General features: G+C 36.9%; 2 protein-coding genes across 2 annotated transcripts; both read left to right on the top strand.

Moving 5' to 3' along the window:
• Positions 1 to 7,951: 7,951 nt before the first annotated feature.
• Positions 7,952 to 12,472, top strand: LOC107768816 (galactinol--sucrose galactosyltransferase). The gene is made up of 6 exons (XM_016587969.2): positions 7,952 to 8,757; positions 8,878 to 9,147; positions 9,247 to 9,677; positions 9,780 to 9,957; positions 10,789 to 11,156; positions 11,760 to 12,472. Exons 1-6 carry the CDS (start codon positions 8,217 to 8,219, stop codon positions 12,321 to 12,323), a joined length of 2,352 nt encoding a protein of 783 aa, XP_016443455.2. The 5' UTR covers positions 7,952 to 8,216; the 3' UTR covers positions 12,324 to 12,472.
• Positions 12,473 to 18,229: 5,757 nt separating this feature from the next.
• LOC142171974 (uncharacterized) lies at positions 18,230 to 18,640 on the top strand. The gene has a single exon (XM_075235710.1). The coding sequence runs from the start codon at positions 18,230 to 18,232 to the stop codon at positions 18,638 to 18,640; it is 411 nt and encodes a 136-aa protein (XP_075091811.1).
• The last annotated feature ends 5,380 nt before the right edge of the window (positions 18,641 to 24,020 follow it).

Raw genomic sequence — 24,020 nt, 5'->3', positions numbered from 1 at the left:
ATGGAACTATAGGAACTTGAAAGTATTGAAATATGATTGATTTTTTGTTGGGTTTCTTTTGGTATTTGAAATTAAATTTTAATAAAATCCTAAACCCTTTGAAGGACATGGCGGTTGGAGTGTTTCTTTTATTATATATATACACAGTACGTCGCTATTTTCTTCGGCGACGTACAACTAGAAATTCCTATTTTATTTTTCTGCAAAGAATTCCAGATATTCTCGACGGCTATTAAGAAATAGTAGTTTTTATAGTAGCTATTTAATGAATTTAATCATAGGTGGCGGATTTTCTTTCTAGCTATATATCGACACATTGTAGAATGCCCAAATGAATAATCTTCATCATTGAACACAATTTAATATGAAAACAACCGAATCTTTATCTTAATACTAGCTAGTATAATTCAAAAATTATAAGCATTGGATAGTAAAATTGGGGAACTTCTTTGGAGTGGAGTGGCAATTAGTGATTGATTTGAGGTGAAAATCGAAATCTTCTGATTAAATTAGCAGAAGTTTGTCGGAGAAACATCATTTGAGTAAAATCGAAGTTAAATTGTAGAAACGTGAAATTTAAAGAAATATGAATGAATTTTTGTAAGGTTAGATTTTTGATTTTGTGAATTTGATTAATGATGGAAAAATAATGTATATTTATATTTTGGAAAATGCCCAATTTTATCTCTTTACGACATGGAACATCTTATTTTCACCTTCATTATATCCCTCTAATGTCTTTTTCCAGCACTCTAACTTGACTGACGAGTTAGTCTTATAGTTTGTGTAATGAAATTTGTTATACCAGTTTGTATATTTGCATTATTTTCACTTAAAACTCAATAATGTTTGGTCGTATATGTATGTAGAGTGTGCTCAATCCATTAAATTATTATTCTATTTTTGTTTCTACATTGTAAATGCCATAGTGCCATGATTTAGAGTTTCATTTGATTTACTACAATCAATAAATCAGTGTATGCAGTATCCACAAAACTGAGACAGAGTAGAGTATCTTGTTCTACATTGTAAAAATGCCCAAATTTTGATCACTCAACATAATTTAATATGAAAAAGTCAATTATTCATCCTAATGAATAGAAAATAGTTCCATAAAATTCAAAATTTGCCAGCATTGGATAGTAAAAGTGAGGAATTTCTTTAAAGTGGAGTAGCAGTAAGTAATTGAGGTGAATAATGGAATCTTCTGAGCAAATTAGCAGATGCTCATCGGAGGAACATCATTTGATTAGATCCAAAATTGAACTATAGGAACTTGAAATTATAGAAATATGAGTGATTTATTTGTTGGGTTTCTTTTGATATTTCAAATTAAATTTACTAAAACCCTAAACGCTTTGAAGGACACGCGCCGGTTGGAGCGTTTCCCGTTAAATTTATTAGGACGCTGTTTTGATCAGCGACCTACAATTTTTTTTTTTTTTTTTTTGACCTACAATTGAAAATTCCTTTTCTATTTTCTGAAAAGAATTCCAGATATTCTCAACGGTTATTAACAAGTAGGAGTAGTTTTTATTGCAGCTTTTTAATGAATTTAATCGTAGGAGGCGGATTTTTCTTTCTAGCTATATCCTGCATTGTAAAATGCCCAAATGAATAATCTTCATTATTGAACACAATTTAATATGAAAACAATCGAATCTTTATCCTAATAGTAAAATTCAAAATTATCAGCATTGGATAGTAAAATTGGAGAATTTCTTTGGAGTATTGTAGCAATTAGTTATTGAGATGAAAATCAAAATCTTCTGATTAAATTAGCAGAAGTTTGTCGAGAAACATCGAGGAGGAAAAGCCCAAAACCATACATGATCTTTGGCTTTAGATTCAAAGTCATACATATTCTTTCACATGGAGCACTAATAATATATTTACTTTAACAAAGTGGTGCACTTTTAGTCAAAAAACTGAAAAAAGCCCAAAAACATACATTATCTTTGGCTTTAGACTCAAAGTCATACATATTCTTTCATATGGAGCACTAATAGTCCATTTACTTTAACAAAGTGGTGCACTTTTAGTCATAACACTAAACACATTTTATTTTTTAACAGAAATCTAAGATCTGACAAAATATGTGTTCCCTTTATTTTCTTGTTTACCGAAAGAAATAAAGATGACAGATTTATCTAGATAGCAAATAGTAAATATACATAAAATTTATTTACTATTTATCTATTTACTATACGTAAAATATATATTTTACTAAGAAATGTTAAACACCGTTAATTTTTATTTGTAATGATTTTTATCTAGATAACCTCAAATAGTATCTAAATTTTTTATTATATACATAATATTTACTATACGTTGACATAAAATAAATATACGTAAAATCATTGCTGAGAGTAAAATAAATTTTATTACTAAAATAAATATACGTAATATATATTTATTATATTTTTTATTTTATGGGAGTCAGCGTATAGTAAACATAATATTTATTTTTATTTTATGTATATTTACTATACGCTGACTCCCATAAAATTAAAAAATCTAATAAATATATATTACGTATATTTATTTTAGTAATAAAATTTATTTTACTCTCAGCAATGATTTTACGTATATTTATTTTATGTCAACGTATAGTAAATATTATGTATATAATAAAAAATCTAGATACCATTTGAGGTTATCTAGATAAAAATCATTGCAAATAAAAATTAACGGTGTTTAACATTTCTTAGTAAAATATATATTTTACGTATAGTAAATAGATAAATAGTAAATAAATTTTATGTATATTTACTATTTGCTATCTAGATAAATCTGTCATCTTTATTTCTTTCGGTAAACAAGAAAATAAAGGGAACAAATATTTTGTTAGATCTTAGATTTCTTTTAAAAAATAAAATGTGTTTAGTGTTATGACTAAAAGTGCACCGCTTTGTTAAAGTAAATGGACTATTAGTGCTCCATATGGAAGAATATGTATGACTTTGAGTCTAAAGCCAAAGATAATGTATGTTTTTGGGCTTTTTTTCAGTGTTATGACTCAAAGTGCACCGCACTTTGTTAAAGTAAATGTAGTATTAGTGCTCCATGTGAAAGAATATGTATGACTTTGATTCTAAAGCTAATGATGATGTATTGTTTTGGTCTTTTCCTCATAAACATCATTGAGTAAAATCAAAAATGAATTGTAGAAACTTGAAATTTAAAGAAACATGAATGAATTTTCGTTGGGTTTCTTTTGGTATTTGAAATTAAATTTACTAGAAACCCTATTAGCTTAATGCCACGTTGTCCAAAAATTAAACCATATCTTTATGCGGAGAAGAACAAAAAGCACAAATAATATAGAGAAAGTTAATTTTTTTTGGAAGAGATATTTAAGATTACAAAAGATATTGAATTTAAAATTTTAGTCAATCCAAAAGCTTATAAGATGAAAAGTCGGGAGTGATCGATCAACTTAGGAATTTTGGATTAATTTGCTTATAAGCATTTTTTATATTTACTAAACTCATGAATAAACTAAAAAATTCATTTGAACTAATTTAATCAGCTAATACACTAGCCAAACACCCTCATAGTAATTTGCCTGTTGCTTTTCGACTAAAATGCCAAGACAGCCTATATTTATTTATTTTCCGTTCTTCTTTTCCAATTAACTCCGTATTGGATGGAATCAGAAGAGATTCAGATAAAAGAGAAGGTGCCTTTTCTATCACCTTCCCTTTTCCTCGCTACAAAAGTGTCTAAAGCAAGGCTTTTGAATTCTAAAATATCGTTATGATATGTTAATAAGTGGAACCTGAATTTTGATTTGTTTATATATAATATTTTTTATAATATAAATACAAGTTTAAACAAAAGTTACTAGATTGGATCAACTTATCCTTCTAAGTTCTAATTAGCGGACGTGCATGACAGTGCTCACATCACCCATCTTTGCTGCTTCGCTTTAATCTAACCGACACATGAAAAGTAGCCCAACGATTATAACGGTCTTGAATTTGCAATTTTCAAATGCGTCATCTATTCCTTCTTTATTTTTGGTCAAAATGATCCTACATTTTGCTAAATTAGCTATCTACGAATGAAACGTTCTAATAATTTATTTTATTTTTAGTAAGAGGAGAAACGTTCTAATATTATAAGCCCAATCAATGAACAAAGACAGATCTAAAATTTAAATTTTATATGTTTAATTTTTAAAATTTTAATATTTGGATCCATAATTTTTTATGCGGTGTAAAAATTTATATGTTAAAATTTAATCCATAATATAATCAACGTAATTGAAAGAAAATATAACGAAAGCGATCCGTTTTTGTATCTAAGGACCATATACCGTACATTTGAGACTTAAGTCTATCATATATATATATATATTACGTCTAACATAAGTGAATACTGTAATTAACAGCACAGAAAATAGTACCGTATTTTTTCTGAATATTTTTGACAATAAGTTAATTATTTCACATAAGTCCAAGGCGATAGATGAGCTTCTATACGCTATGTCTATTATTGACAACCAAATCGCAATAGTAGATTTTGTTGTTAGTTACACTAGATTCCACTAGTCAAGGGGGACATCTGGGAATTTCGGATATGGTCGGTATTAACTGGAAAAAAAAAATTAAAGTTAGCGTCAAGACCGCGTTACATTTTACACTAGCTTTAATACAACTTTTTCTTCACCAAACGTCCGCCAATTTTGGTTAACTATTGGATAGAAGTCATAAACAGTGAGAGTAGCACAACGCGAAGTGGGACCTGCTTATTGGGACGTGTGTGTTTACTATCAGGTGCCGATATAACCTTTCGGATACGAGGTTCATCTGAATCCATAATTTTCAACACGAAATATAAATATATATATATATATATAAAAATTTACTAAAATTTTACCAAATATTATATTTGAACCTATAGTTTGAATGGTATAATTAATTCAGTACAAAATTAAACCCATTAAATTTTAATTATGAATCCTCTTTTGTTTACTATGAGGTTAGTTGAAACTTGAAACCAACTATCGTCATTCTTCCAACGGTTTCCAATCGTTAACCGTAACCGTTGGGTCAATTTCTCCAAGTTCCCATTGCTTGTCTACGAAGTTTTTACGTGGCTTCTGCCACTATATAGCACGTTAGCCTTTTCCCCTTTCGCTTCTTATATCTTGTTCTTTTGGTAAACAGAAGAAAGTAAAATAATTTCTTTGAGATATCAAACATTTATTTCTTTTTCTCACCTTATCTTGTTCTTTTTGACAAGTAAAATTTTAGAGTTGGTCGGTGCTGGTGGGGCTCGGACCCCCAAAACTACGACACGTTGATGCCTTTTTCTTTAAGTTAGTTGTCGCACTTTTCCATCGTAATTAAGAGCGCGTTTGGACAAAACAATTTTCATTTTTTTTTCAAATCTGTACTTGGCCATTAAATTTTCAATTTTTACTTGAAAATAAATTTTGAAATTTTTTAAAAATTTAAAAAACTCTAAAAAATTATTTTTTAAAATTTTCTCTCAAATCACTCATAAAAATTCAAAAACAACCCAAAATTATATTCATGTCCAAACACAACTCTAATTTTCAAATACCATTTTTTCACTTAAAAATAATTTTCATATTATTTTTGGAATTTTATAATTTTTATGTCCAAACGCCCACTAAAACTCTTCCCTCTTCGAAAAAGGACGTCCTGCCCTCTCTATTTATCCAGGGATTATAGTATTTTTTTTTACAGAAAACTATCAGCTATGTCCATTTATAAGTAGCTTATTACTAAAATTAATCAATTCATAAAATACTACTAATATTAGCCAAATATTACCATTATTAGCCAATTAGTTATTTGTAGCCACAAAAGGTCAAATTTTTGCTTTCTTTTGAGTGTGTGTTATTAGAATAGATTTGATACATCTTAATGAGCTTAAATCTCAATTTTGGGGTGGAGTTTTGAGGTGGTTTGAATTGAAAATTTGAATTAGAAGATGAATATGAAAAAATAATACGTGTATTACGTTGTGTATCATTTGTGTATCACACACTACAAGAAATCCGGTAAAAACCGACCAACATTGGTCGGTAATGGCAAAAAATCGATCAAAACGCTACCATTTACGTGTGGACAGAATTTTTGTGGTCGGAAAGGAATACCGACCAACTTTGGTCGGTCAATTAAATTCAAAAAAAAATATTGCAAAAAACACCGACCAAAGTTGGTCAGGTTTTTTCCGACCAAAGTTGGTCGGTATTTTAATTATGTAATAAAAAGATTCACCATCTAGGAATCGAACCGGGGTCTGTACTGTGGCAGGATACTATTCTACCACTAGACCATTGGTACATTTTATTTTAAGACTGTCTTTTATTTGATTTATACTCTTTAATTGTATTTTCACACGAAAATAACCGACCAAAGTTGGTCGGTTTTATTAAAAAATAAAATTTAACCAACCAATTTTGGTCGGTTTTTTTAATATTAATTTTTATTTATTTTAATTGAAAAATCGACCAAAGTTGGTCGGTTTCTTGAAACATAAATTTCGCGGGACTCAAAAATAGTTTCCCGCATTTTTGCGCCAAAGAAAACCGACCAAAGTTGGTCGGTTTCGTAAAATATATATATATATATATATTTTGAAAAAACGACCAACTTTGGTCGGTTTTTTGGTCGGTTTTTTGACCGACCAAAGTTGGTCGGTCGACCTTGGTCGGTTTTTGCCGAATTTCTAGTAGTGACATATATATCATATTTGTATCAAATATGTATCACATGTATACTTGTGTGTGAGATACATGTTTGATACATATGTCGTAGAAGAATTTTTGAACTCTGTTTTAACTATGAATTTTGATATCAAATCAGTCCAAATCACCTCCAATCTTCCTCAAGTTTTGTATATTCACTCATCTATATGTTTTCAATGAATTTCAACCATACCCATTAAAAAAGTCCTTTTTTGCTTAGATTTTTGGAATCTTGTGTGTGTGTATAATATACACTATATATATATAGTATTTCATCACCTTATTTGCTGCCTCATCCATAAAATTTCCTTTCCGTCTTACATCTAATGTTGTTGATCACGCTTAAAAATATGGAAAGAGATCTTTGCGTGTAATTCTTGGAAAGAAAAAACCTTATTTACTTGGATTTTAATTTTTATTTGTGGTTAGTTAGTTTTGGTAAGTTTATGATTAATGAGTAGATGTTGGTAAGTTGGGACTTATTTGGGATATTTATGTAAGATTTTAATTTTTTTATCTCTATGGAAGAGTGGAATAACTAATCTCGGGATACCTTATTTTCCCACCAAACGACCAGTGTTTACGTATTACATCGACAATACATTGACTCATGTTCCCTTCTTTTATTAAACATAAAAAAATACAAAAATAAAAAGAGAAAAAGGAAAACAAAAGATTTTCGCTATATGAAAAAAAAAAGTTTAGATATTCTCATAGACTATCCTAGAAGAATATAAGGAAATACTCCTAAAAGCAAGAAAGAAACAGGAAAAAGAAATATTTGGTGCTCTCTAGTAAAGCGTTCTCTAGCTAGTTATTCTCATTCTCAGTTAATCGACTGCAGGGGCGAATGCAACTAAGAGTGGTTCTTGAATCCAAACTTTTGACGCGGAACATAAATTTATATGTAAAAATTACTAAAATTATAATAAATAGTAAATATGAACTCATAATTTTAAAAATATAATGAGTTCAATACTAAAAATTTAAATATTAAGCTCATAAAATTAAAATACTAGATCCGCGACTCAATACTAGTCAAAGTGAAATCACCCGTCACTTTCAAAATTTAGCCAAAATCACTACAGGATATCTTCTCGACGATAAGGACAGGTGGATGATATTAATTAGCTACGCTACACTATAGTCTGTCCCACCTAAATCTATCAAAATTCAATTCTTCTTAACCGACCAAACAATATCGTTCTTCCTCTGAAGTTTCTCACCTGCTCATTCTTCACCATTTTACGTGTCTATAAATTTGCAGTGTCCCAAATCAAATCCTCATAACTTCATTTTACTCTTAACCATACACGCACAGAAAAAGCTACGTACCATTACTTTCAATATTATTACAAATCTGTACTGATTCTTCATTCCATTCTTTCCTTAAATAAATATTCCGTCATTTGTATAACATATCTTTTTCGTCTATACAAATACAAAGCACCTAAATATTTCTTGATTACTCAGCTAACTGATCTCATCCATGGCTCCTAATTTGAACAAAGCTGATGAAAACTTCAAAATTCTTGTTGATGGCCCTTTGCATGGGTCAGCTATTAGCCTGAAAAAATCAAATTTCATAGTCAATGACCAAATTATCCTCTCTCAAGTCCCAGATAATATTATTGCAACTCCATCACCCTACACAACCAAGGACAAACCAGTAACTTCCACTCCCGGTTGCTTTTTGGGCTTTGAGACAGCTGAAGCCCAAAGCCACCACGTTGTTCCAATTGGGAAACTGAAAGACATAAAATTCATGAGTATTTTCCGGTTCAAAGTCTGGTGGACTACTCACTGGACCGGAACCAACGGAAGAGATTTGGAACACGAGACCCAAATGGTCATTCTTGACAAGTCTGATTCTTCGGGCCGGCCCTATATCTTGCTTCTCCCTCTCATCGAAGGCCCATTTCGGGCTTCTCTCCAGCCCGGAAAAGACGACTTTGTCGATATTTGTGTCGAAAGCGGGTCCACTAAAGTCACCGGCGACTCATTCCGGAGTGTACTCTACATGCATGCAAGTAAGTGACTGAATCTCGAGAAGCAAAAAGTATCACATTAATAATCGGGATAGAAAAAATAGTACATATTTTAAACTCTTTATAAATTAAGATTAAATTTTGAATTCGTCTATAATGCAGGTGATGATCCATACAGCTTGGTTAAAGATGCAATTAAAGTTGCCAGGTTTCACCTAGGCACTTTTAAGCTCTTGGAGGAAAAAACACCACCAGGAATTGTAGATAAGTTTGGTTGGTGTACATGGGATGCATTTTACCTTACGGTGCACCCTCAAGGGGTATGGGAGGGTGTGAAAGGGTTAGTTGAAGGTGGGTGCCCACCTGGGCTCGTGTTGATCGACGATGGCTGGCAATCCATTTGTCACGACGATGATCCAATCACCTCTGAAGGTACGATACAATGTTAAAATACGTGATCAACTTATATACGAGTTTAAACTATTTAATATAATTTTTTTCTAATTACGTAATTATATTATATCTCAACAGGTATAAACAGAACATCTGCGGGTGAGCAAATGCCATGTAGGCTAATTAAATTCCAGGAGAATTACAAGTTCAGAGATTATGTGAGTCCTAAAAGCATAGGACAGGGTGACCATAATAACAAGGGCATGGGTGCTTTTATTAAGGACCTAAAGGAGGAGTTCAAGACTGTGGACTATGTGTACGTGTGGCATGCTCTATGTGGGTACTGGGGCGGGTTAAGGCCAGGGTTATCGGGTCTGCCCGAATCCAAGGTTATTAGGCCTAAGCTAACCCCTGGATTGGAGAAGACAATGGAAGATTTGGCAGTTGATAAAATAGTAAACAATGGAATTGGTTTGGTCCCACCCGAAATTGTTGATAAGCTATATGAGGGTCTACACTCCCACTTGGAGTCGGTTGGGATTGACGGAGTCAAAGTTGACGTTATTCATGTAAGTACTCTCTTCTCTATACAATTTTCTTTCGTCAGATAAATTTTTTTATTCCGTCAGTATATAGAAATTAAAATTTTTATCTTTGTAATTGATATGTAGTTGCTGGAAATGCTATGTGAGGATTATGGTGGAAGAGTGGATTTGGCAAAGGCTTACTATAAAGCATTGACATCTTCTGTGAAGAACCATTTTAAAGGAAATGGAGTCATTGCTAGTATGGAACATTGCAATGATTTCATGTTTCTTGGTACTGAGACTATTTCCCTTGGTCGTGTGGGTAAGTTACCAAATTCTATTCTCTGTCCTATCTTATCCTTTATATTGACTGTTGCAAAAATAAGACATGGAGATATGACTATCTTATTTAAGTTTTAAGTTGGTAAAACTTAAATTCTTTTCTAAATGTTGCAATGTCCAAAATATGATACTAACTTGCATGCTTTTCACACCATCATTCCCTTATTTTTTGGCAAGTATTAATAAGTGGGAAATATAATTAAGTGCGTGGTTGATATTAGCCCTGTCTTGTAGGTATGTTTCTTAAGTTAATTGGTGCAGGTTAACGGAACTAATTTATGACTATTAATAAAGGAGGACACGCATATAGATTACTGATTTCATGATAGGGAATAAAAATATATAGATAATTCATAATTGTGCAAATCAAATTATATAAGCTTCCTCAACTGTTAAACCATTGGCAGATCTAGAGTGCTGTATTTCTATTGAAAATCCACTAAATATTTATAAATATTTAATTGTGAACTCAATTATTATTTTATATTAATTTGAAATTACGGTAGGAACCGATAAATTTCAAATTTTGAATCTGCCCCTGCATTAAACAATGGAGTAATATAATTTCTATATACCGATGACATAAAAAATTACACAATAAAATTATCTAAAAATTAATTATAAGTAATTTTAATAGACTACCTATTCTTTTTTTTTTAAGTAATATTAGTTGAGTTCATCAAATAACAAGATCGGTCATTATTTGCTTAATTGAGACGTAATTGTTGTAGTACATATAAGTTTAAGTCCAGTAAATGTAATTTTTTTTGCGAAATTAAATGGGTTTTTGATTTTTATGGTGAATGTGCAGGAGATGACTTTTGGTGCACAGATCCTTCTGGTGATCCAAATGGTACCTTTTGGCTACAAGGTTGTCACATGGTCCATTGTGCCTACAATAGCTTGTGGATGGGCAATTTCATTCACCCTGATTGGGACATGTTTCAGTCCACGCACCCTTGTGCTGAGTTCCACGCCGCGTCTCGAGCCATCTCTGGTGGTCCTATTTATGTTAGTGACTCAGTTGGCCAACACAACTTTGAGCTTCTTAAAACTTTGGTTTTGCCTGATGGTTCAATCCTGCGTTGCCAACACTACGCACTTCCCACTCGGGACTGTCTCTTTGAAGATCCACTTCACGATGGGAAAACTATGCTCAAAATATGGAACCTAAACAAGGTAAGATAGCATTAAATACGAGTTCGAAAGAACCCAATAATTTTTAATTAAATTATATATTTGCATTTTAAAATCTATTAAATATGTATAAATATTTAATTGAGAATCCAATAACTAAGTTATTCATGTTATTCCGAACAATCTTCAAATAAGTTACAATACCAAGTAAAATAATACTTGCACCTTGTTTTACATTAATATGCTTTGTATGAAAGAAGTCTTTTTCGGAAAGCATTTTTCACTAGGAAAGTTATTTTTTTTGTTTTTGATTATACAATATTGTTTTTTCAAGAAAAATATTTTCAATCAAAAGCGAAAAAAATCACTCCCTCTCTGTTGGGCAGAAGTCCATTTCTTTAAAATTAACTTGTATCTTCATATTACTTGTTCCATCTAATACTTACACATTATATTCAAAATTCCAATCTGTTAAAATTATTAATAATTCTTCATCTGTATTTCTTGTGAAAAAAGATATCTTCACTTAACAACCAAACAATATATCAGGAAAAAGTTCTTGTTTTTTTTTTTTTTTGAAATAAAGATTTTTCAAAAAAAAGGCTCTTATTTAACCCTTTTTTTTTTTTTTGGTTCCAATTTCAGTATACGGGAGTTGTTGGAGCATTTAACTGCCAAGGTGGAGGATGGGACCGCGAGGCCAGACGTAACACTTGTGCTTCTCAATATTCTAAGGCTGTAACCTGTTGGGCCGGCCCAAACGACGTCGAATGGAAACTTGGATCCAACCCAATTTACGCGGAAGGAATTGAAAACTTTGTGCTCTACTCCTTCAAAAAAAAGAAGCTGGTTTTGGCAAAGCCCACAGACACAGTCCAAATTACTCTTGAGCCCTTCAACTTCGAGCTCTTAACAATTTCTCCTATCACTATTTTGGGTGCCAAATTGGTTCAATTCGCTCCGATTGGACTCAGGAATATGCTCAATACCGGTGGAGCGATCCAATCCATTGAGTTCGACGATCAAGCTAATTCAGTTGAAGTTGAAGTAAAGGGCGCGGGCGAAATGAGGATATTTGCTTCTGAAAAGCCAAGAGCTTGTAGAATCAATGGAGATGATGTTCCATTTGAATATGAGGACTCTATGGTTGTAACTAATGTGCCATGGTTTAGTCCTTCTGGTTTATGTGTCATTCAGTATTTGTTTTGATGCTAGATACTAACTAGTAACTAGCTATAATATTAGGGGCTTTTCCTAGTTTTTAAAATAGCCCCATTTCTTATCCCAAGTTATATGACTTTATACACGTACCTCAAGTGTTATGTGGGATGAAATATAGTAAGAACGTTATTTATATACATATAGTCGCTCTTTCATCTCGTTATTTGTTCACTTTCATGATCATTAACCATTCACTATTTGACTTGAGAATAAATAATATAAAACATAAGTGAAAGAATAACATACTTCAAGGTTTATATAAGATACTGTATTGGGTAAAATACGTTATGCTACGTGGCCACCTAAGAAGGGGACACGTGGAATCAAAATTGGAAGGATGAAAAATCGGGCACAACTAACTCGTGTGTCACCGAGAAAGGCAAGTTCGTAAGGGCATTAAGCATGTTGCGCCCGATGGCATTTAATAAAAAATATTCCACAACATTAAAGAGTAACGGCTCATTAAAGAAATGTGAGCATTTATGTTTACAGTTAGGTTTCTATTATCACACTTCAATAATTGTCATTAGTGGTGGGCCCGACCATTACATCCACTGAGCCATAAATAATAGGCTCAACTATCATTATAAGACACGGTTTTTTCTGGGATACATTGAAAAAAAAATTCCACACAACAATCCGATACCTTTTTTCCTCTCTTTCTCGCTTGTTAATCTTATCATCATTGTGTTCGGAAACGTTGTTCCAGGGCTCTCTAAATCTGTCATTTTATCTACATTTGAGCCAAGTATCTTGTACAAAAATTGATTAATTTATTATCTTTTGGGATCAAATTGATTTATCTGTCTAGAAACCACGAACAAATTCAACTGTAATATTTTTCGGATAAACAATTTGGTGCCCACCGTGGGGCCTAGGCAGTCGTGTGGTTAAACAGATCCTTACCTCCTTCACTCACAAGCCTTGAACGTTCTTGTCTTAGCAAAATCACAAAGAATGGCAATCAATACCATTAAATACACTCACAATCCTGAGGTTTAAGGGGAACACCCCCATTTTGAAGACTCAATCAGCGACACTCGCAATGAAGGGGAAGATGCCACGCCAGTGTATGACGGGCGGTACCCCAGACGAGTACGAGAAGTGACTCCAGATGATGCTGACCAGGGGAACGTAGCAGACGCGGTGAGGATCCTGCAAGAGCAACAAGCAATCATCTTAGGCCACCTCAGACGGCAGGATCAGGTCATGACAGAGTTAAAACAAGAGCTATCGGGCGCTTCAAATAATGCAAATAGGCGAGATCCTGTTCCTCCCGTTATTCCTACAAACCAAACAATGCAGAGAGTTGACAACAACACTCCTAGGGGCGAAGTTGGCTCTGACGGGGCTGGGGGAGCAGATCTGGACTCAACAGTGATAACGATCCGTTCAAGGAGGAACTCTTGCGGTTCATGAAGGAAGTAAACGCCCGCATGAACCAAATCCCGGGAGCACCCCCGATATTAAAAGGCCCGAGCTCGAAGAAGTACATCCAATTACCGTATAAACCGAGTGCGGCCACGCAATTAATCCCAAAGTGATTCAGAATGCCCGAAGTGCCAAAATACGATGGGACCTCAAATCTACAGGAACACATTACCACCTACATAACGGCGGTGAAAGGAAATGATCTGGCTCCTCACGAAATCGAGACCGTGTTATTGAAGAAATTTGGTGTGACTCTCACGAGGGGGGCCTTGACATGGTGCTCATTATTTCCCGAGCATTCCATAGATTCTTTCGAAATACTCGCGGATTCGTTCATCAAGGCCCATGCCGGCGCCAGAAAGGTACAAGCCCGAATGACCGACATATTCAGGATCGCACGGGGAAAATCTGAGCTATTACGAAGGTTCGTTAACCGGTTCCAAAAGGAAAGGATGTTGTTACCGGCAGTCCCGGACGAATGGGCAGCTAAAGCGTTCACTAAGGGTTTGAACCCGAGGAGTTCAGACGCTTCCCGGAAGTTGAAGGAAATTCTATTCGGGTTTCAAGCAACAAATTGGGCGGATGTCCATAACCGGTACGAGTCAAAGATAAGGATACAAGACGATCAGGATGACTTCCCGTCATCAGCAAAGGGACGGGAGAAGAACAAAGAAAAAATAAAGGACGATGTCGACTTACATAGACAATTTTCAAGGGGCCCGTTTCTGCCCTACGAGCGGACGGAAGGTCGTGATGGGAGTTTCTGACATCGGACAAGTTCACCGTTAACAGGAGGACTAATCGTGGGTAGAACAACATATCGCTACAGGATAGAGAAATCTCGAGACCATGAGGTTCTTCTTATCCAAAGTTATTAGAGTATAATTTTAACGTCAGCGTAATGGGGTTAGTGTCGGCCATGAGAGATATCAAAGAGGCACGATTCCCGAGACCTATGAGGTCCGATCCCAGCCAGAGGGACCTAAATCTATGGTGTGAATGCCACAGCACTAATGGCCATCGGACTGGGGACTGTTGGCACCTCCGGGAAGAAGTAGCAACATTGTTGAAGAATGGTCACCTTGGAAAACTATTAGGTGACCGAGCCAAAAATAATTATGGCCGGGACAGGGGCGACGCGCAAACCTCGAAGGCAGGAGAAGAACCTCTACGTCAAACGATCAACATGATCTTCGGAGGGGACGAGATTAATGGGGTCACTTTCTCGACCGCAAAGAAGACTAAAGTATCGATAACCCACAGTAAGAGGCTCCGGGATGATGATATCACATTCACGGATGAAGACGCAGACGGATTACTACTGTTGCACAATGACGCGCTGGTAATTTCTTTAAATGTGTTAAATTTCAAAATTAAACGTGTTTTAGTAGATCCAGGAAGTTTCATCAATATCGTACAATGGAGAGTTCTAGATCAAGCTAAACTCACCGGGAGCATCGTCCCGACAACAAACCTCCTTGCTGGATTCAACCTTGCAAGCGTGACAATCCGAGGGGAAATTTTACTGCTTACGGATGCCGGTGGTGTAACGAAGACAGCTCTCCTCGAAGTAGTAGATGGGGACATGGGCTAATATCATCCTGGGAAGGCCATGGCTGCACGAAATGAAAGTGTGCCTTTGACGTACCACCAATTGTTGAAATTTCCAACACACGAGGGGATCAAGCAGATAAGGGGTGATCAACCAGCAGCAAGAGAGATGAATGCGATCTCAGTCTCCCATAGCAAGGGGAGGAACCTGCGGCATAGCAGTTACCGGAACCGACTTCCGTCCTTGAGCCTAAAGAAGTTTCCCCGGGGGCAGGATAGTCGGGGAAATATCATGTACCAAGGTATTTTCAGGTACCGGTGGAAGCGGACGCAACGAAATCCACTGCTTAGGAGCTAGAGAAGGCTGCATTGCTCAAAAAATTCCCAGAAAGGAAATTTTGTTTGGGAACAGGACTTCACCCGGAGCTCGGGTCAGGTTTTATCGAATTCCTTAAAGTTAACGCCGATTGTTTTGCATGGTCGCACGAGGATATGACAGGAATCCTGATATATTTAGCCATACACAAGCTAAGCTTGGACCCGAGCATACCTCCGGTAAGGCAAAAAAAGCGCCCTATTACCGAAGCAAGGAATAAATTCGTCAAAGAAGAGGTAACCCGTCTACTTAAAATTGGTTCAATTCGAGAGGTAAGATATCCGAACTGGCTAGCTAATGTGGTAGTAGTTCCTAAGAAGAACAATAAATTTCACATGTGTGTAGATTTTAAAGATCTTAACAAGAGAACAAATTTTGGTACATATTGTTACAGCGTAATGCCCTTCGGACTAAAAAACGCCGGAGCCACTTACTAACGGCTCGTAAATAAGATGTTCGAAAAACAGATAGGAAGAACTATGGAAGTATATATAGACAATATGCTCATTATATCTTTACATGCAGGTAATCACCCGAGACATCTGCAAGAAATGTTTGACACACTGAGAGAGCACAATATGAAGCTTAACCCCGAGAAGTGGGCGTTCGGGGTCGGATCAGGTAAATTCTTAGGATTCCCGGTCTCACAAAGAGGAATTGAGGTGAATCCGGACAAAATCAAGGCCATATAGGACATCCCGGATCAACTATTCAGCGCAAAGGAAGTACAGAGACTCACAAGCAGATTAGCGACTTTGAGCAGGTTCATTTCTCGATCATCGGAGAAGTGTCATCGCTTCTTCTCGCTGCTCAAAAATAAAAATGACTTCGAGTGGACGCCAGAATATCGGCAAGCCTTGAAGGAATTGAAGAAATACTTGCCTAGCCCTCCGTTGCTCTCGAAGCCTAAAGAAGGAGAATCATTGTTGGTCTACCTAGCGATCTCCGAAGTTGCGGTAAGCGCAGTTTTAGTCCGGGAGGAAAAAGGTACTCAATTCCCCACATATTACGTTAGCAAAATTTTAACAGGAGCAGAAACACGCTACCCACATATGGAAAAGCTGGCCTTAGCTCTCATGGTAGCCGTCCGGAAGCTAAGGCCCTACTTCCAATGCCACTCGATAATGGTAGTGACTGCTTTTCCTTTAAGGAATATACTCAATAAACCCGAACTCTCCGGCAGATTCGTTAAATGGGCTATTCAAATGAGCGAGTTTGGCATAGAGTATAAACCGAGGACAGCGATTAAATCATAAGTCATGGCTGACTTTGTGGCCGATTTCAGCCCTGGGCTATTGCCTCTGGCTGTCAAAGAGGCAACAATGGTGTCAGAGCAGGTACTGGGAGTCTGGACCTTATTCACGGATGGAGCTTCAAATGTGAAAGGGTCCGAACTCGAAATAGTCTTGATCACGCCTTCGGGGGAAACATTAAGGTAAGCCTTCAGAACGATCCCTCTGACTAACAGTGAGGCAGAGTATGAAGCTTTGATTGCAGGGCTCGAACTGGCTCGGGGACTTGACTCCGAAGCCATCAAAGTAAAATGTGATTCAAAGTTGGTGGTAAATCAAGCCTACGAAATTTTTGACACCAAAGAAGAGCGTTTGCAACAATATGTAGTAAGGGTTCAGGCTTTACTGACAAGATTCCGGGAGTAGTCAATAACCCACATCCCGAGGGAAGAAAACACAGAAGCAGATGCATTAGCAAATCTGGGTTCATCAACAAAAATCCAAGGACCGGAATCAGATACGATTGTACAACTGATGAACTCAGCTTTGGACATAGATGGTTATTACGAGGTAAATTCGACTAGTCTGGTCTGGGACTGGAGAAACAAGATAATTAATTACCTCGAGCATGGAAAGTTTCCCGAAGACCCTAAAACATTGAGAGCGTTGCGCACCAAAGTTGCACGCTATAGCTTCAAGAAAGGCCAATTATACAGAAAATCCTTTCAAGGCCCATTGGCCCGGTGCTTAGGTGCATCAGAAGCCAATTATGCATGGGAGAAGTCCATGAAGGGATATACGGCAATCACTCGCGCACAGATTCTCTGGTGCTGAAGTTGGTCCGAGCAGGATATTACTGGCTCTGTATGGAAGAAGATGCCAAAAACTTCGTACGAAAATGTGATGAGTGCCAACGCTATGCACCACTAGTACGCCGACCGGCGGAACCCCTGCATTCAGTTCTGTCCCCATGGACATTCATGAAATGGGGAATGGACATCGTCGGACCGTTATCACCGGCTCCTAGGAAGGTAAGGTTTCTTTTAATTTTGACTGACTATTTTTCAAAATGGGTGTAAACAGGTCCTTATCAAAAGATCGGAGAACGCGAAGTGGTCAACTTCTTGTGGGAAAACATAATTTGCAGGTTCGAAATACCGAAAGAGATTGCATGTGACAACGGGCCGCAATTTATCGGCACAAAAGTCACAAAATTCCTAGAAGATTTGAAGATATAAAGGATTACCTCTTCACCTTACCATCCGAGCGCAAACGGCCAAGCGGAGTCAACAAATAAAAGAATTATGCAAAACCTGAAGAAATGGTTAGAAGTAGCAAAAGGCCATTGGCCCGAAGAATTACCTGGAGTGCTATGGGCCTACCGGACAACGGTCAAGTCAAGCACAGGAGAAACCTCATTTTCCCTTGTGTACGACGCAGAAGCTTTAATACCTGTGGAAGTAGGGGAGACAACCTTAAGGTATTTCCATGTAGACGGAGAATCAAACAATGAAGCGATGCTAATCAACTTAGAACTACTCGAGGAACGCAGAGACCTGGCACATGTAAGAATGGCAGCTCAAAAGCAAAGGATGGAGCGATATTATAATCAAAGAACCAACCTTCGTTACTTCAAAGTAGGAGACTTGGTCTTGAGGAAGGTGACTCAAAACACCCGAGAACTCAACGCCGGCAAGTTAACCTCTACATGGTAAGGCCCTTACTGGGTTTCAGCTATCACCGATAAAGGGTCATACGAGTTGGAAAACCACAATAGAGACAAGTTTCCCAGCAACTTGAACGTGGCTCATCTCAAAAAATATTATTGCTGACAAACAACAGCCAGACAGAAATAACAACAAGCATACTATAACAACAACAGTAATAAGAGCTTTGATGACAAGGCAAAACAAACAAGTCTCCGTTCGAGGACGATAATGTAATATTTGCTTCGGTAGCAAATTCCCACCGGGAAGTTAAGTTTGCTACCGAACAAGGGTTACACGATCGTTCACGAGCACAAACCACTAGGGATTGTTAGGTATTCTTTCGCTCGACATTATGAATTCCTAAGGGGAAAGCAAAATATATTATCGAGCTAAGGGTTACGTAGCAATTCATCGATGGAACCTTCGAAGATACATGACTTCCAGTGTTCCAACTCGTATTTTTCGCATTAGAACACTGGGGTAATGATACAACTATAAGGAAACACTGAATGTCGTGTCAACCGGGAACGAAAATCTGGTAAGGCAACACCGAATGCCACGTCAGCCGGGAACAAAAATCCGGTAAGGCAACACTGAATGCCACGCATCATCGAGACCGGGGACTGCACAGTCAGCCCCAAAGAAATAAGATAGCCACTAGTCATGGCAGCTTCTTTCCTACGCAACAAAATGCCTATGTAAACTATGGAAACAGAAGGAGTGAAATGAAGTCCTTTTCCTTTTATCTTGTTTCTTATCTACACGATGAGCTAATTTTGTCATTTGAAAATTAAACAAGTACTTTAAATGTTAATGTCGTAATGAACTGGAGACGTCCTCTTCAAGATCACCGTAAATATAAGAGGGCCCTCTCTTATTGAAACCTTCATGTTAAAGGGTTTGTTCCGGAAGAATATATGCACTGAACCGAAAATGCTATCGAAAAAAAATACACCCGAACCTACATATGAAAAAGATGCAGAAATGACAAGTGAGGCTTGCTCAGTTGGTAAAAGCACCTCCACCCATGACCGTTAGGTCCTGGGATCAAGTCACGCTGAAGGGGAAGTGTGGAAACACTATAGATCCTCCTAATTTGGGAGGGGTTTTAAAAAAAAGATGAAGAAACCAAACTTGCGCAAATACTTATTAAAACCCTCATGTAAAAGGGATAATTCTCGACAACAAAAATGCATAGAAGAAAATGCGCCCGAGATCACATGCATAAAAACAGGAAAATATGCAGACATTCAAGCAAAAGAAAGACTCAATCAAACATTTGAGCAAAAATATGTATTCATTCACAAGAATGGGCCAAAAGAAATATAAAACAGGGAAAGAAAAAGCTAAGCTACAACATCACTAGAATCGGGAGGAAAAGAAGTATCCATATCCCAGGAGCAGTAGCCGGTTTAACCGATGGATCAACATATTCCCCAACTTGATCTTCGGCATCATTGCCTTCCGATTCCTCTTTGGTATCAGAAATATCGGAACCAGAATCAGAAGAACCGGGAGCGTCAGACCGCGCCAGGAGTCCATTCTTTGTAGCCAACCCAAGCTCGTGTGCCTTAGCAATTTTGACATCAATATCAATAATTCCAACTTTGGCTGCTTCCAAGGTTTTACTCCTCATGTTGTACATAGCATAAGTTTTTTCAACAATGAGGGAAGCCTCTCGACGCCTGAGTTCTTCTTTGAGCTGAGTGATCTCGGTAGAAAGATTATTTTGGGCGGACCTAGCAGATCGAAGACTGACATCGAGATCATGGATAGTTGAACTATAGAGCTTGTTGTGCTCGATAGTCTTCTTATGCTTCTTCTCCAACCGGACATGTCTCTCCCCCATGGCAGCAAGTTCTTCGGCCTTAGAATTCAAGGTTGCTTCTAAATTAGTTATCCTTTCAGCAACAACAGCCTCACGATCATTGGAAGCAAGAATGGCATTTTGGACCTCAGCCCATTTAGCCTTGTGTAACGACCCGGCCGGTCGTTTTGAGAATTACAACCCAGTTTCCCCATTTACTTCTCAAATTGTACTTTACAGTTATTGTGTGAATTGCCGGGGTAATTGGTTCGGGTCTAGTGAGGTTTTGGAATGAATTGAAATACTTAGTTCCAAGGTTTAAAGCTTAAGTTAAAATAGTGACCGGATGTCGACTAAGTTCCAATAGCTCCGTATGGTGATTTTGGACTTAGGAGTGTGTCCGAAAAATTATTTGGAGGTCCGTAGTGGAATTATGCTTGAAATGCTGAAAGATGAATTTTTGGGAAGTTTGACCGGAGGTTTGACTTTTTGATATCGAGGTCGAAATCTGATTCTGGAAATTTGAATAAGTCTGTAATGTGAAATGAGACTTGTGTGCAAATTTTGAGGTCAATCGCACGTGATTTGATAGGCTTCGACGTCGTTTGTAGAATTTGGAAATTTAGAAATTTATTAGGCTTGAATCCGTGTGTAGTTTGTATTTTTGAGGTTGTTAGGTATGATTTGAGGCCTCGAATAGGTCCGTGTTATGTTATGAAACTTGTTGGTATGTTCGGACGGGGACCCGAGGGCCTCGGGTGAGTTTTGGATGGTTAATGGATTGATTTTTGAATTTGGAAGATTGCTGAAACTGAAGCCTTTTGGTCTAATCGCACCTGCGAAAAAGTAATCGCAGGTGCAAGCTCGCAAGTGCGAGCAAGGGTGCGCTGAAGCGAGGTGCGTAGGTGCGTAGGTGCGGAAGATGCTCCGCAGGTGCGGAATCGCACCTGCGCAGGTAGCAACGCAGATGTGGGCAGGGGGTTGTTAGGCATTGGTCGCAGTAGCGAGGGAAAATTCTGCACCTGCATGAGTGCAGATGCGGAGGAATGCACGCAGAAGCGGAAACTGGGCAGGTGAGTGAAGTCCTCAAATGCAATATTTTTCTCGCACAAGCGGAGGCGCAGGTGCGCGAATAATGTCCGCATATGCGGAAATCGACTGGGCAGAACCTTAAATTCGAGGGTTCAACATTTTCACCCATTTTTCGGATTTTGGAGCTCGGGTTGGGCGATTTTGGAGTGTAAATTTTCCACACAACTTGGGGTAAGTGTTCTTAATTCCCTTGTGATTATATTCCATAAATTAATCTTCATTTTTGGTATAAGATTATTGAATCTTCAAGAGAAATAGAAGAAAATTTCTATAATGTCACAAAATGAATTTTTCAAGTTTGAATACCGATTTGGAGTCGGATTGGAGTGAAATTGGTATGGTTGAACTTGTAATTGGATGGGTTGTCGTATTTGTTTCGTCAGATTTCGAGACGTGGGCCCCACGGGTGATTTTTGGGGTGTAATTTCGGATTTTATGGAAAATATTAGCGTTATGATATGGAATTAATTCCTATAATTTTTGTGGGCTGAATCACATTAATTGTTACTAGATTCGAGCCGTTTGGAAGTTGATACGCGTAGAATGGAATTTATGAAGCATTGCTTAACTTGTTCGACATTGGATTTGGCTTGTTCAAGGTAAGTAACTCTTCTATTCTTGGAGTTGAAGGTATGAACCTTGAATATATGTATTTCGTAAATTGTTGGGAGGTGACGCACATACTAGGTGATGGGCGTGTGGGCGTGCACTATAGAAATTGTGACATAATTGTTTCTGTGGAAATTTATAGTTAAATGATCTTGGCATTTTTCATGCGATTTTATGAGTTAAAGAAATTGAGCCGAAAAGCATATTATAAATCATGTTGAGGCTATGTGCCAGTATTATTGGGACCCATAAAGGTCATATTGTTGTGAAATATTTATTTTAAATTGAAAATTCATACTCAGTCATATTCATTTCATTACATATCATATTTCAGTCTCTGTTATTATTTACTGATACATCATATCATCATTTTGGACTATTCTCATGACATTGTGAGCCCATAAAAGAGAGACTGGAGAGATTGATGACTGAGGGAGGCCGAGGGACTGATTGTGAGGATATTTTTGGGATCGGGATGCACGCCGCAGTAGGCCATGTTGGCTTTATATATATTATTATTGCACGTGAGTTGGCCGTGCAGCACGTGAGTTGGCCGTGCGGATCCTTATATTATTTTTGCACGTGAGTTGGCCATGCAGATCCTTATATTATTATTGCACTTGAGTTGGCCGTTTGGATCCAGATATTTATATTATGGCACGTGAGTTGTCCGTGCAGCACGTGAGTTATCCGTGCTTATAGCGCTTGGGCTGTAGGAGCCCCTCATGAGTCTGTACACCCCCAGTGAGCGCAGTCGACTATAAACAGAGATCGGGCTGCACGCCGCAGCAGGTATTGTATAGCGCTGAGTGATTGAGTGTGCCGAGCACAGTGAGAGAGAATATGAGACTGTGAGATTGAGTACTCTGAGAGTGTAAGTACATGAGTACAATCTCTGAGATACATTGCATTAACATGCACACATGACATATATGCATAGAGATGTGTTTTCCTCATGTTGTACGGTATCACATTATTCATGATTTCTCACACATGTTGACAGATTGGGCATAGTGATGCATTTGTTTTACAATGGTTATCTGAAAAAAAAAATGAGATATTTTATTTATTATTGAAAGAATTTTGGAAAATTTTCTGTTTTCAGACTTATTCACATTTTTGGTAACTTTGGCAAAAGATTTGGGTTTTCACTGATGTACTTGAAAGGAAGAACTATTATTGTTGAAATCATGATGCGACTGAGCATTTTATCTCTAAGTTACTTCTGGTATTATTTGCTTTATGTCTTTATTAACTGTTGTGGATTAGTGGATTTGGACCCGACCTTGGTAGAAGCTCGTCACTACTTTCAACCTAATACTAGGTTTGTTACTTACTCATTATATGGGGTCGGTTGTACTAATACTATATTTCTGCACATTGCGTGCAGATGTTGACCGTTGTTGTTGTTGTGCTCGATGGTTGCGGGACTTGAAGATGTACATGCGTTCCTGTTGAAGCTGCCTTTTGTTCAGGGTAGCCTTAGATTTATAAAAGCTCTGTTTATGTATTATTCAAAGAGACTATATATTTATTTCATTTCCGCTTTGTATACTCTATTCTTAGAAGCTCATGATTTGTACTACCAGTTCTTGGGGATTGTAAAAGATCAGGATCTTTATTCACTTAAATTGCTTTAATAATTATTATTGTAATTAGTTAGTTGAAAATTGGCTTACCTAATGGGATGGGTTAGGTGCCATCACGACTAGTTGGATTTTGGGTCGTGACAAGGTGGTATTAGAGCTCTAGGTTCATAGGTTCTACAAGTCATGAGCAAGTGTCTAGTAGAGTCTTGCGGATTGGTATGATGACGTTCATACTTATCTTCGAGAGGCTATAGAGCATTTAGGATATATACTTCCTATTTTTCTTTCC

Source organism: Nicotiana tabacum, chromosome 17, assembly GCF_000715075.1.
Source record: "Nicotiana tabacum cultivar K326 chromosome 17, ASM71507v2, whole genome shotgun sequence".
Taxonomy (NCBI): Eukaryota; Viridiplantae; Streptophyta; class Magnoliopsida; order Solanales; family Solanaceae; genus Nicotiana; species Nicotiana tabacum.
This window is presented reverse-complemented; position numbering and strand designations above follow the sequence as displayed.

What these genes read in the sequence shown, in the direction of transcription:
- LOC107768816 (XM_016587969.2), top strand. Translation starts at nt 8,217, where the DNA reads ATGGCTCCTAATTTGAACAAAGCTGATGAAAACTTCAAAATTCTTGTT. An exon ending in TATTTCCCTTGGTCGTGTGG is followed by an intron (nt 9,958 to 10,788) that starts GTAAGTTACCAA and finishes GTGAATGTGCAG; the next exon opens with GAGATGACTTTTGGTGCACA. An exon ending in AAATATGGAACCTAAACAAG is followed by an intron (nt 11,157 to 11,759) that starts GTAAGATAGCAT and finishes TTCCAATTTCAG; the next exon opens with TATACGGGAGTTGTTGGAGC.
- LOC142171974 (XM_075235710.1), top strand. Translation starts at nt 18,230, where the DNA reads ATGCAAAACCTGAAGAAATGGTTAGAAGTAGCAAAAGGCCATTGGCCC.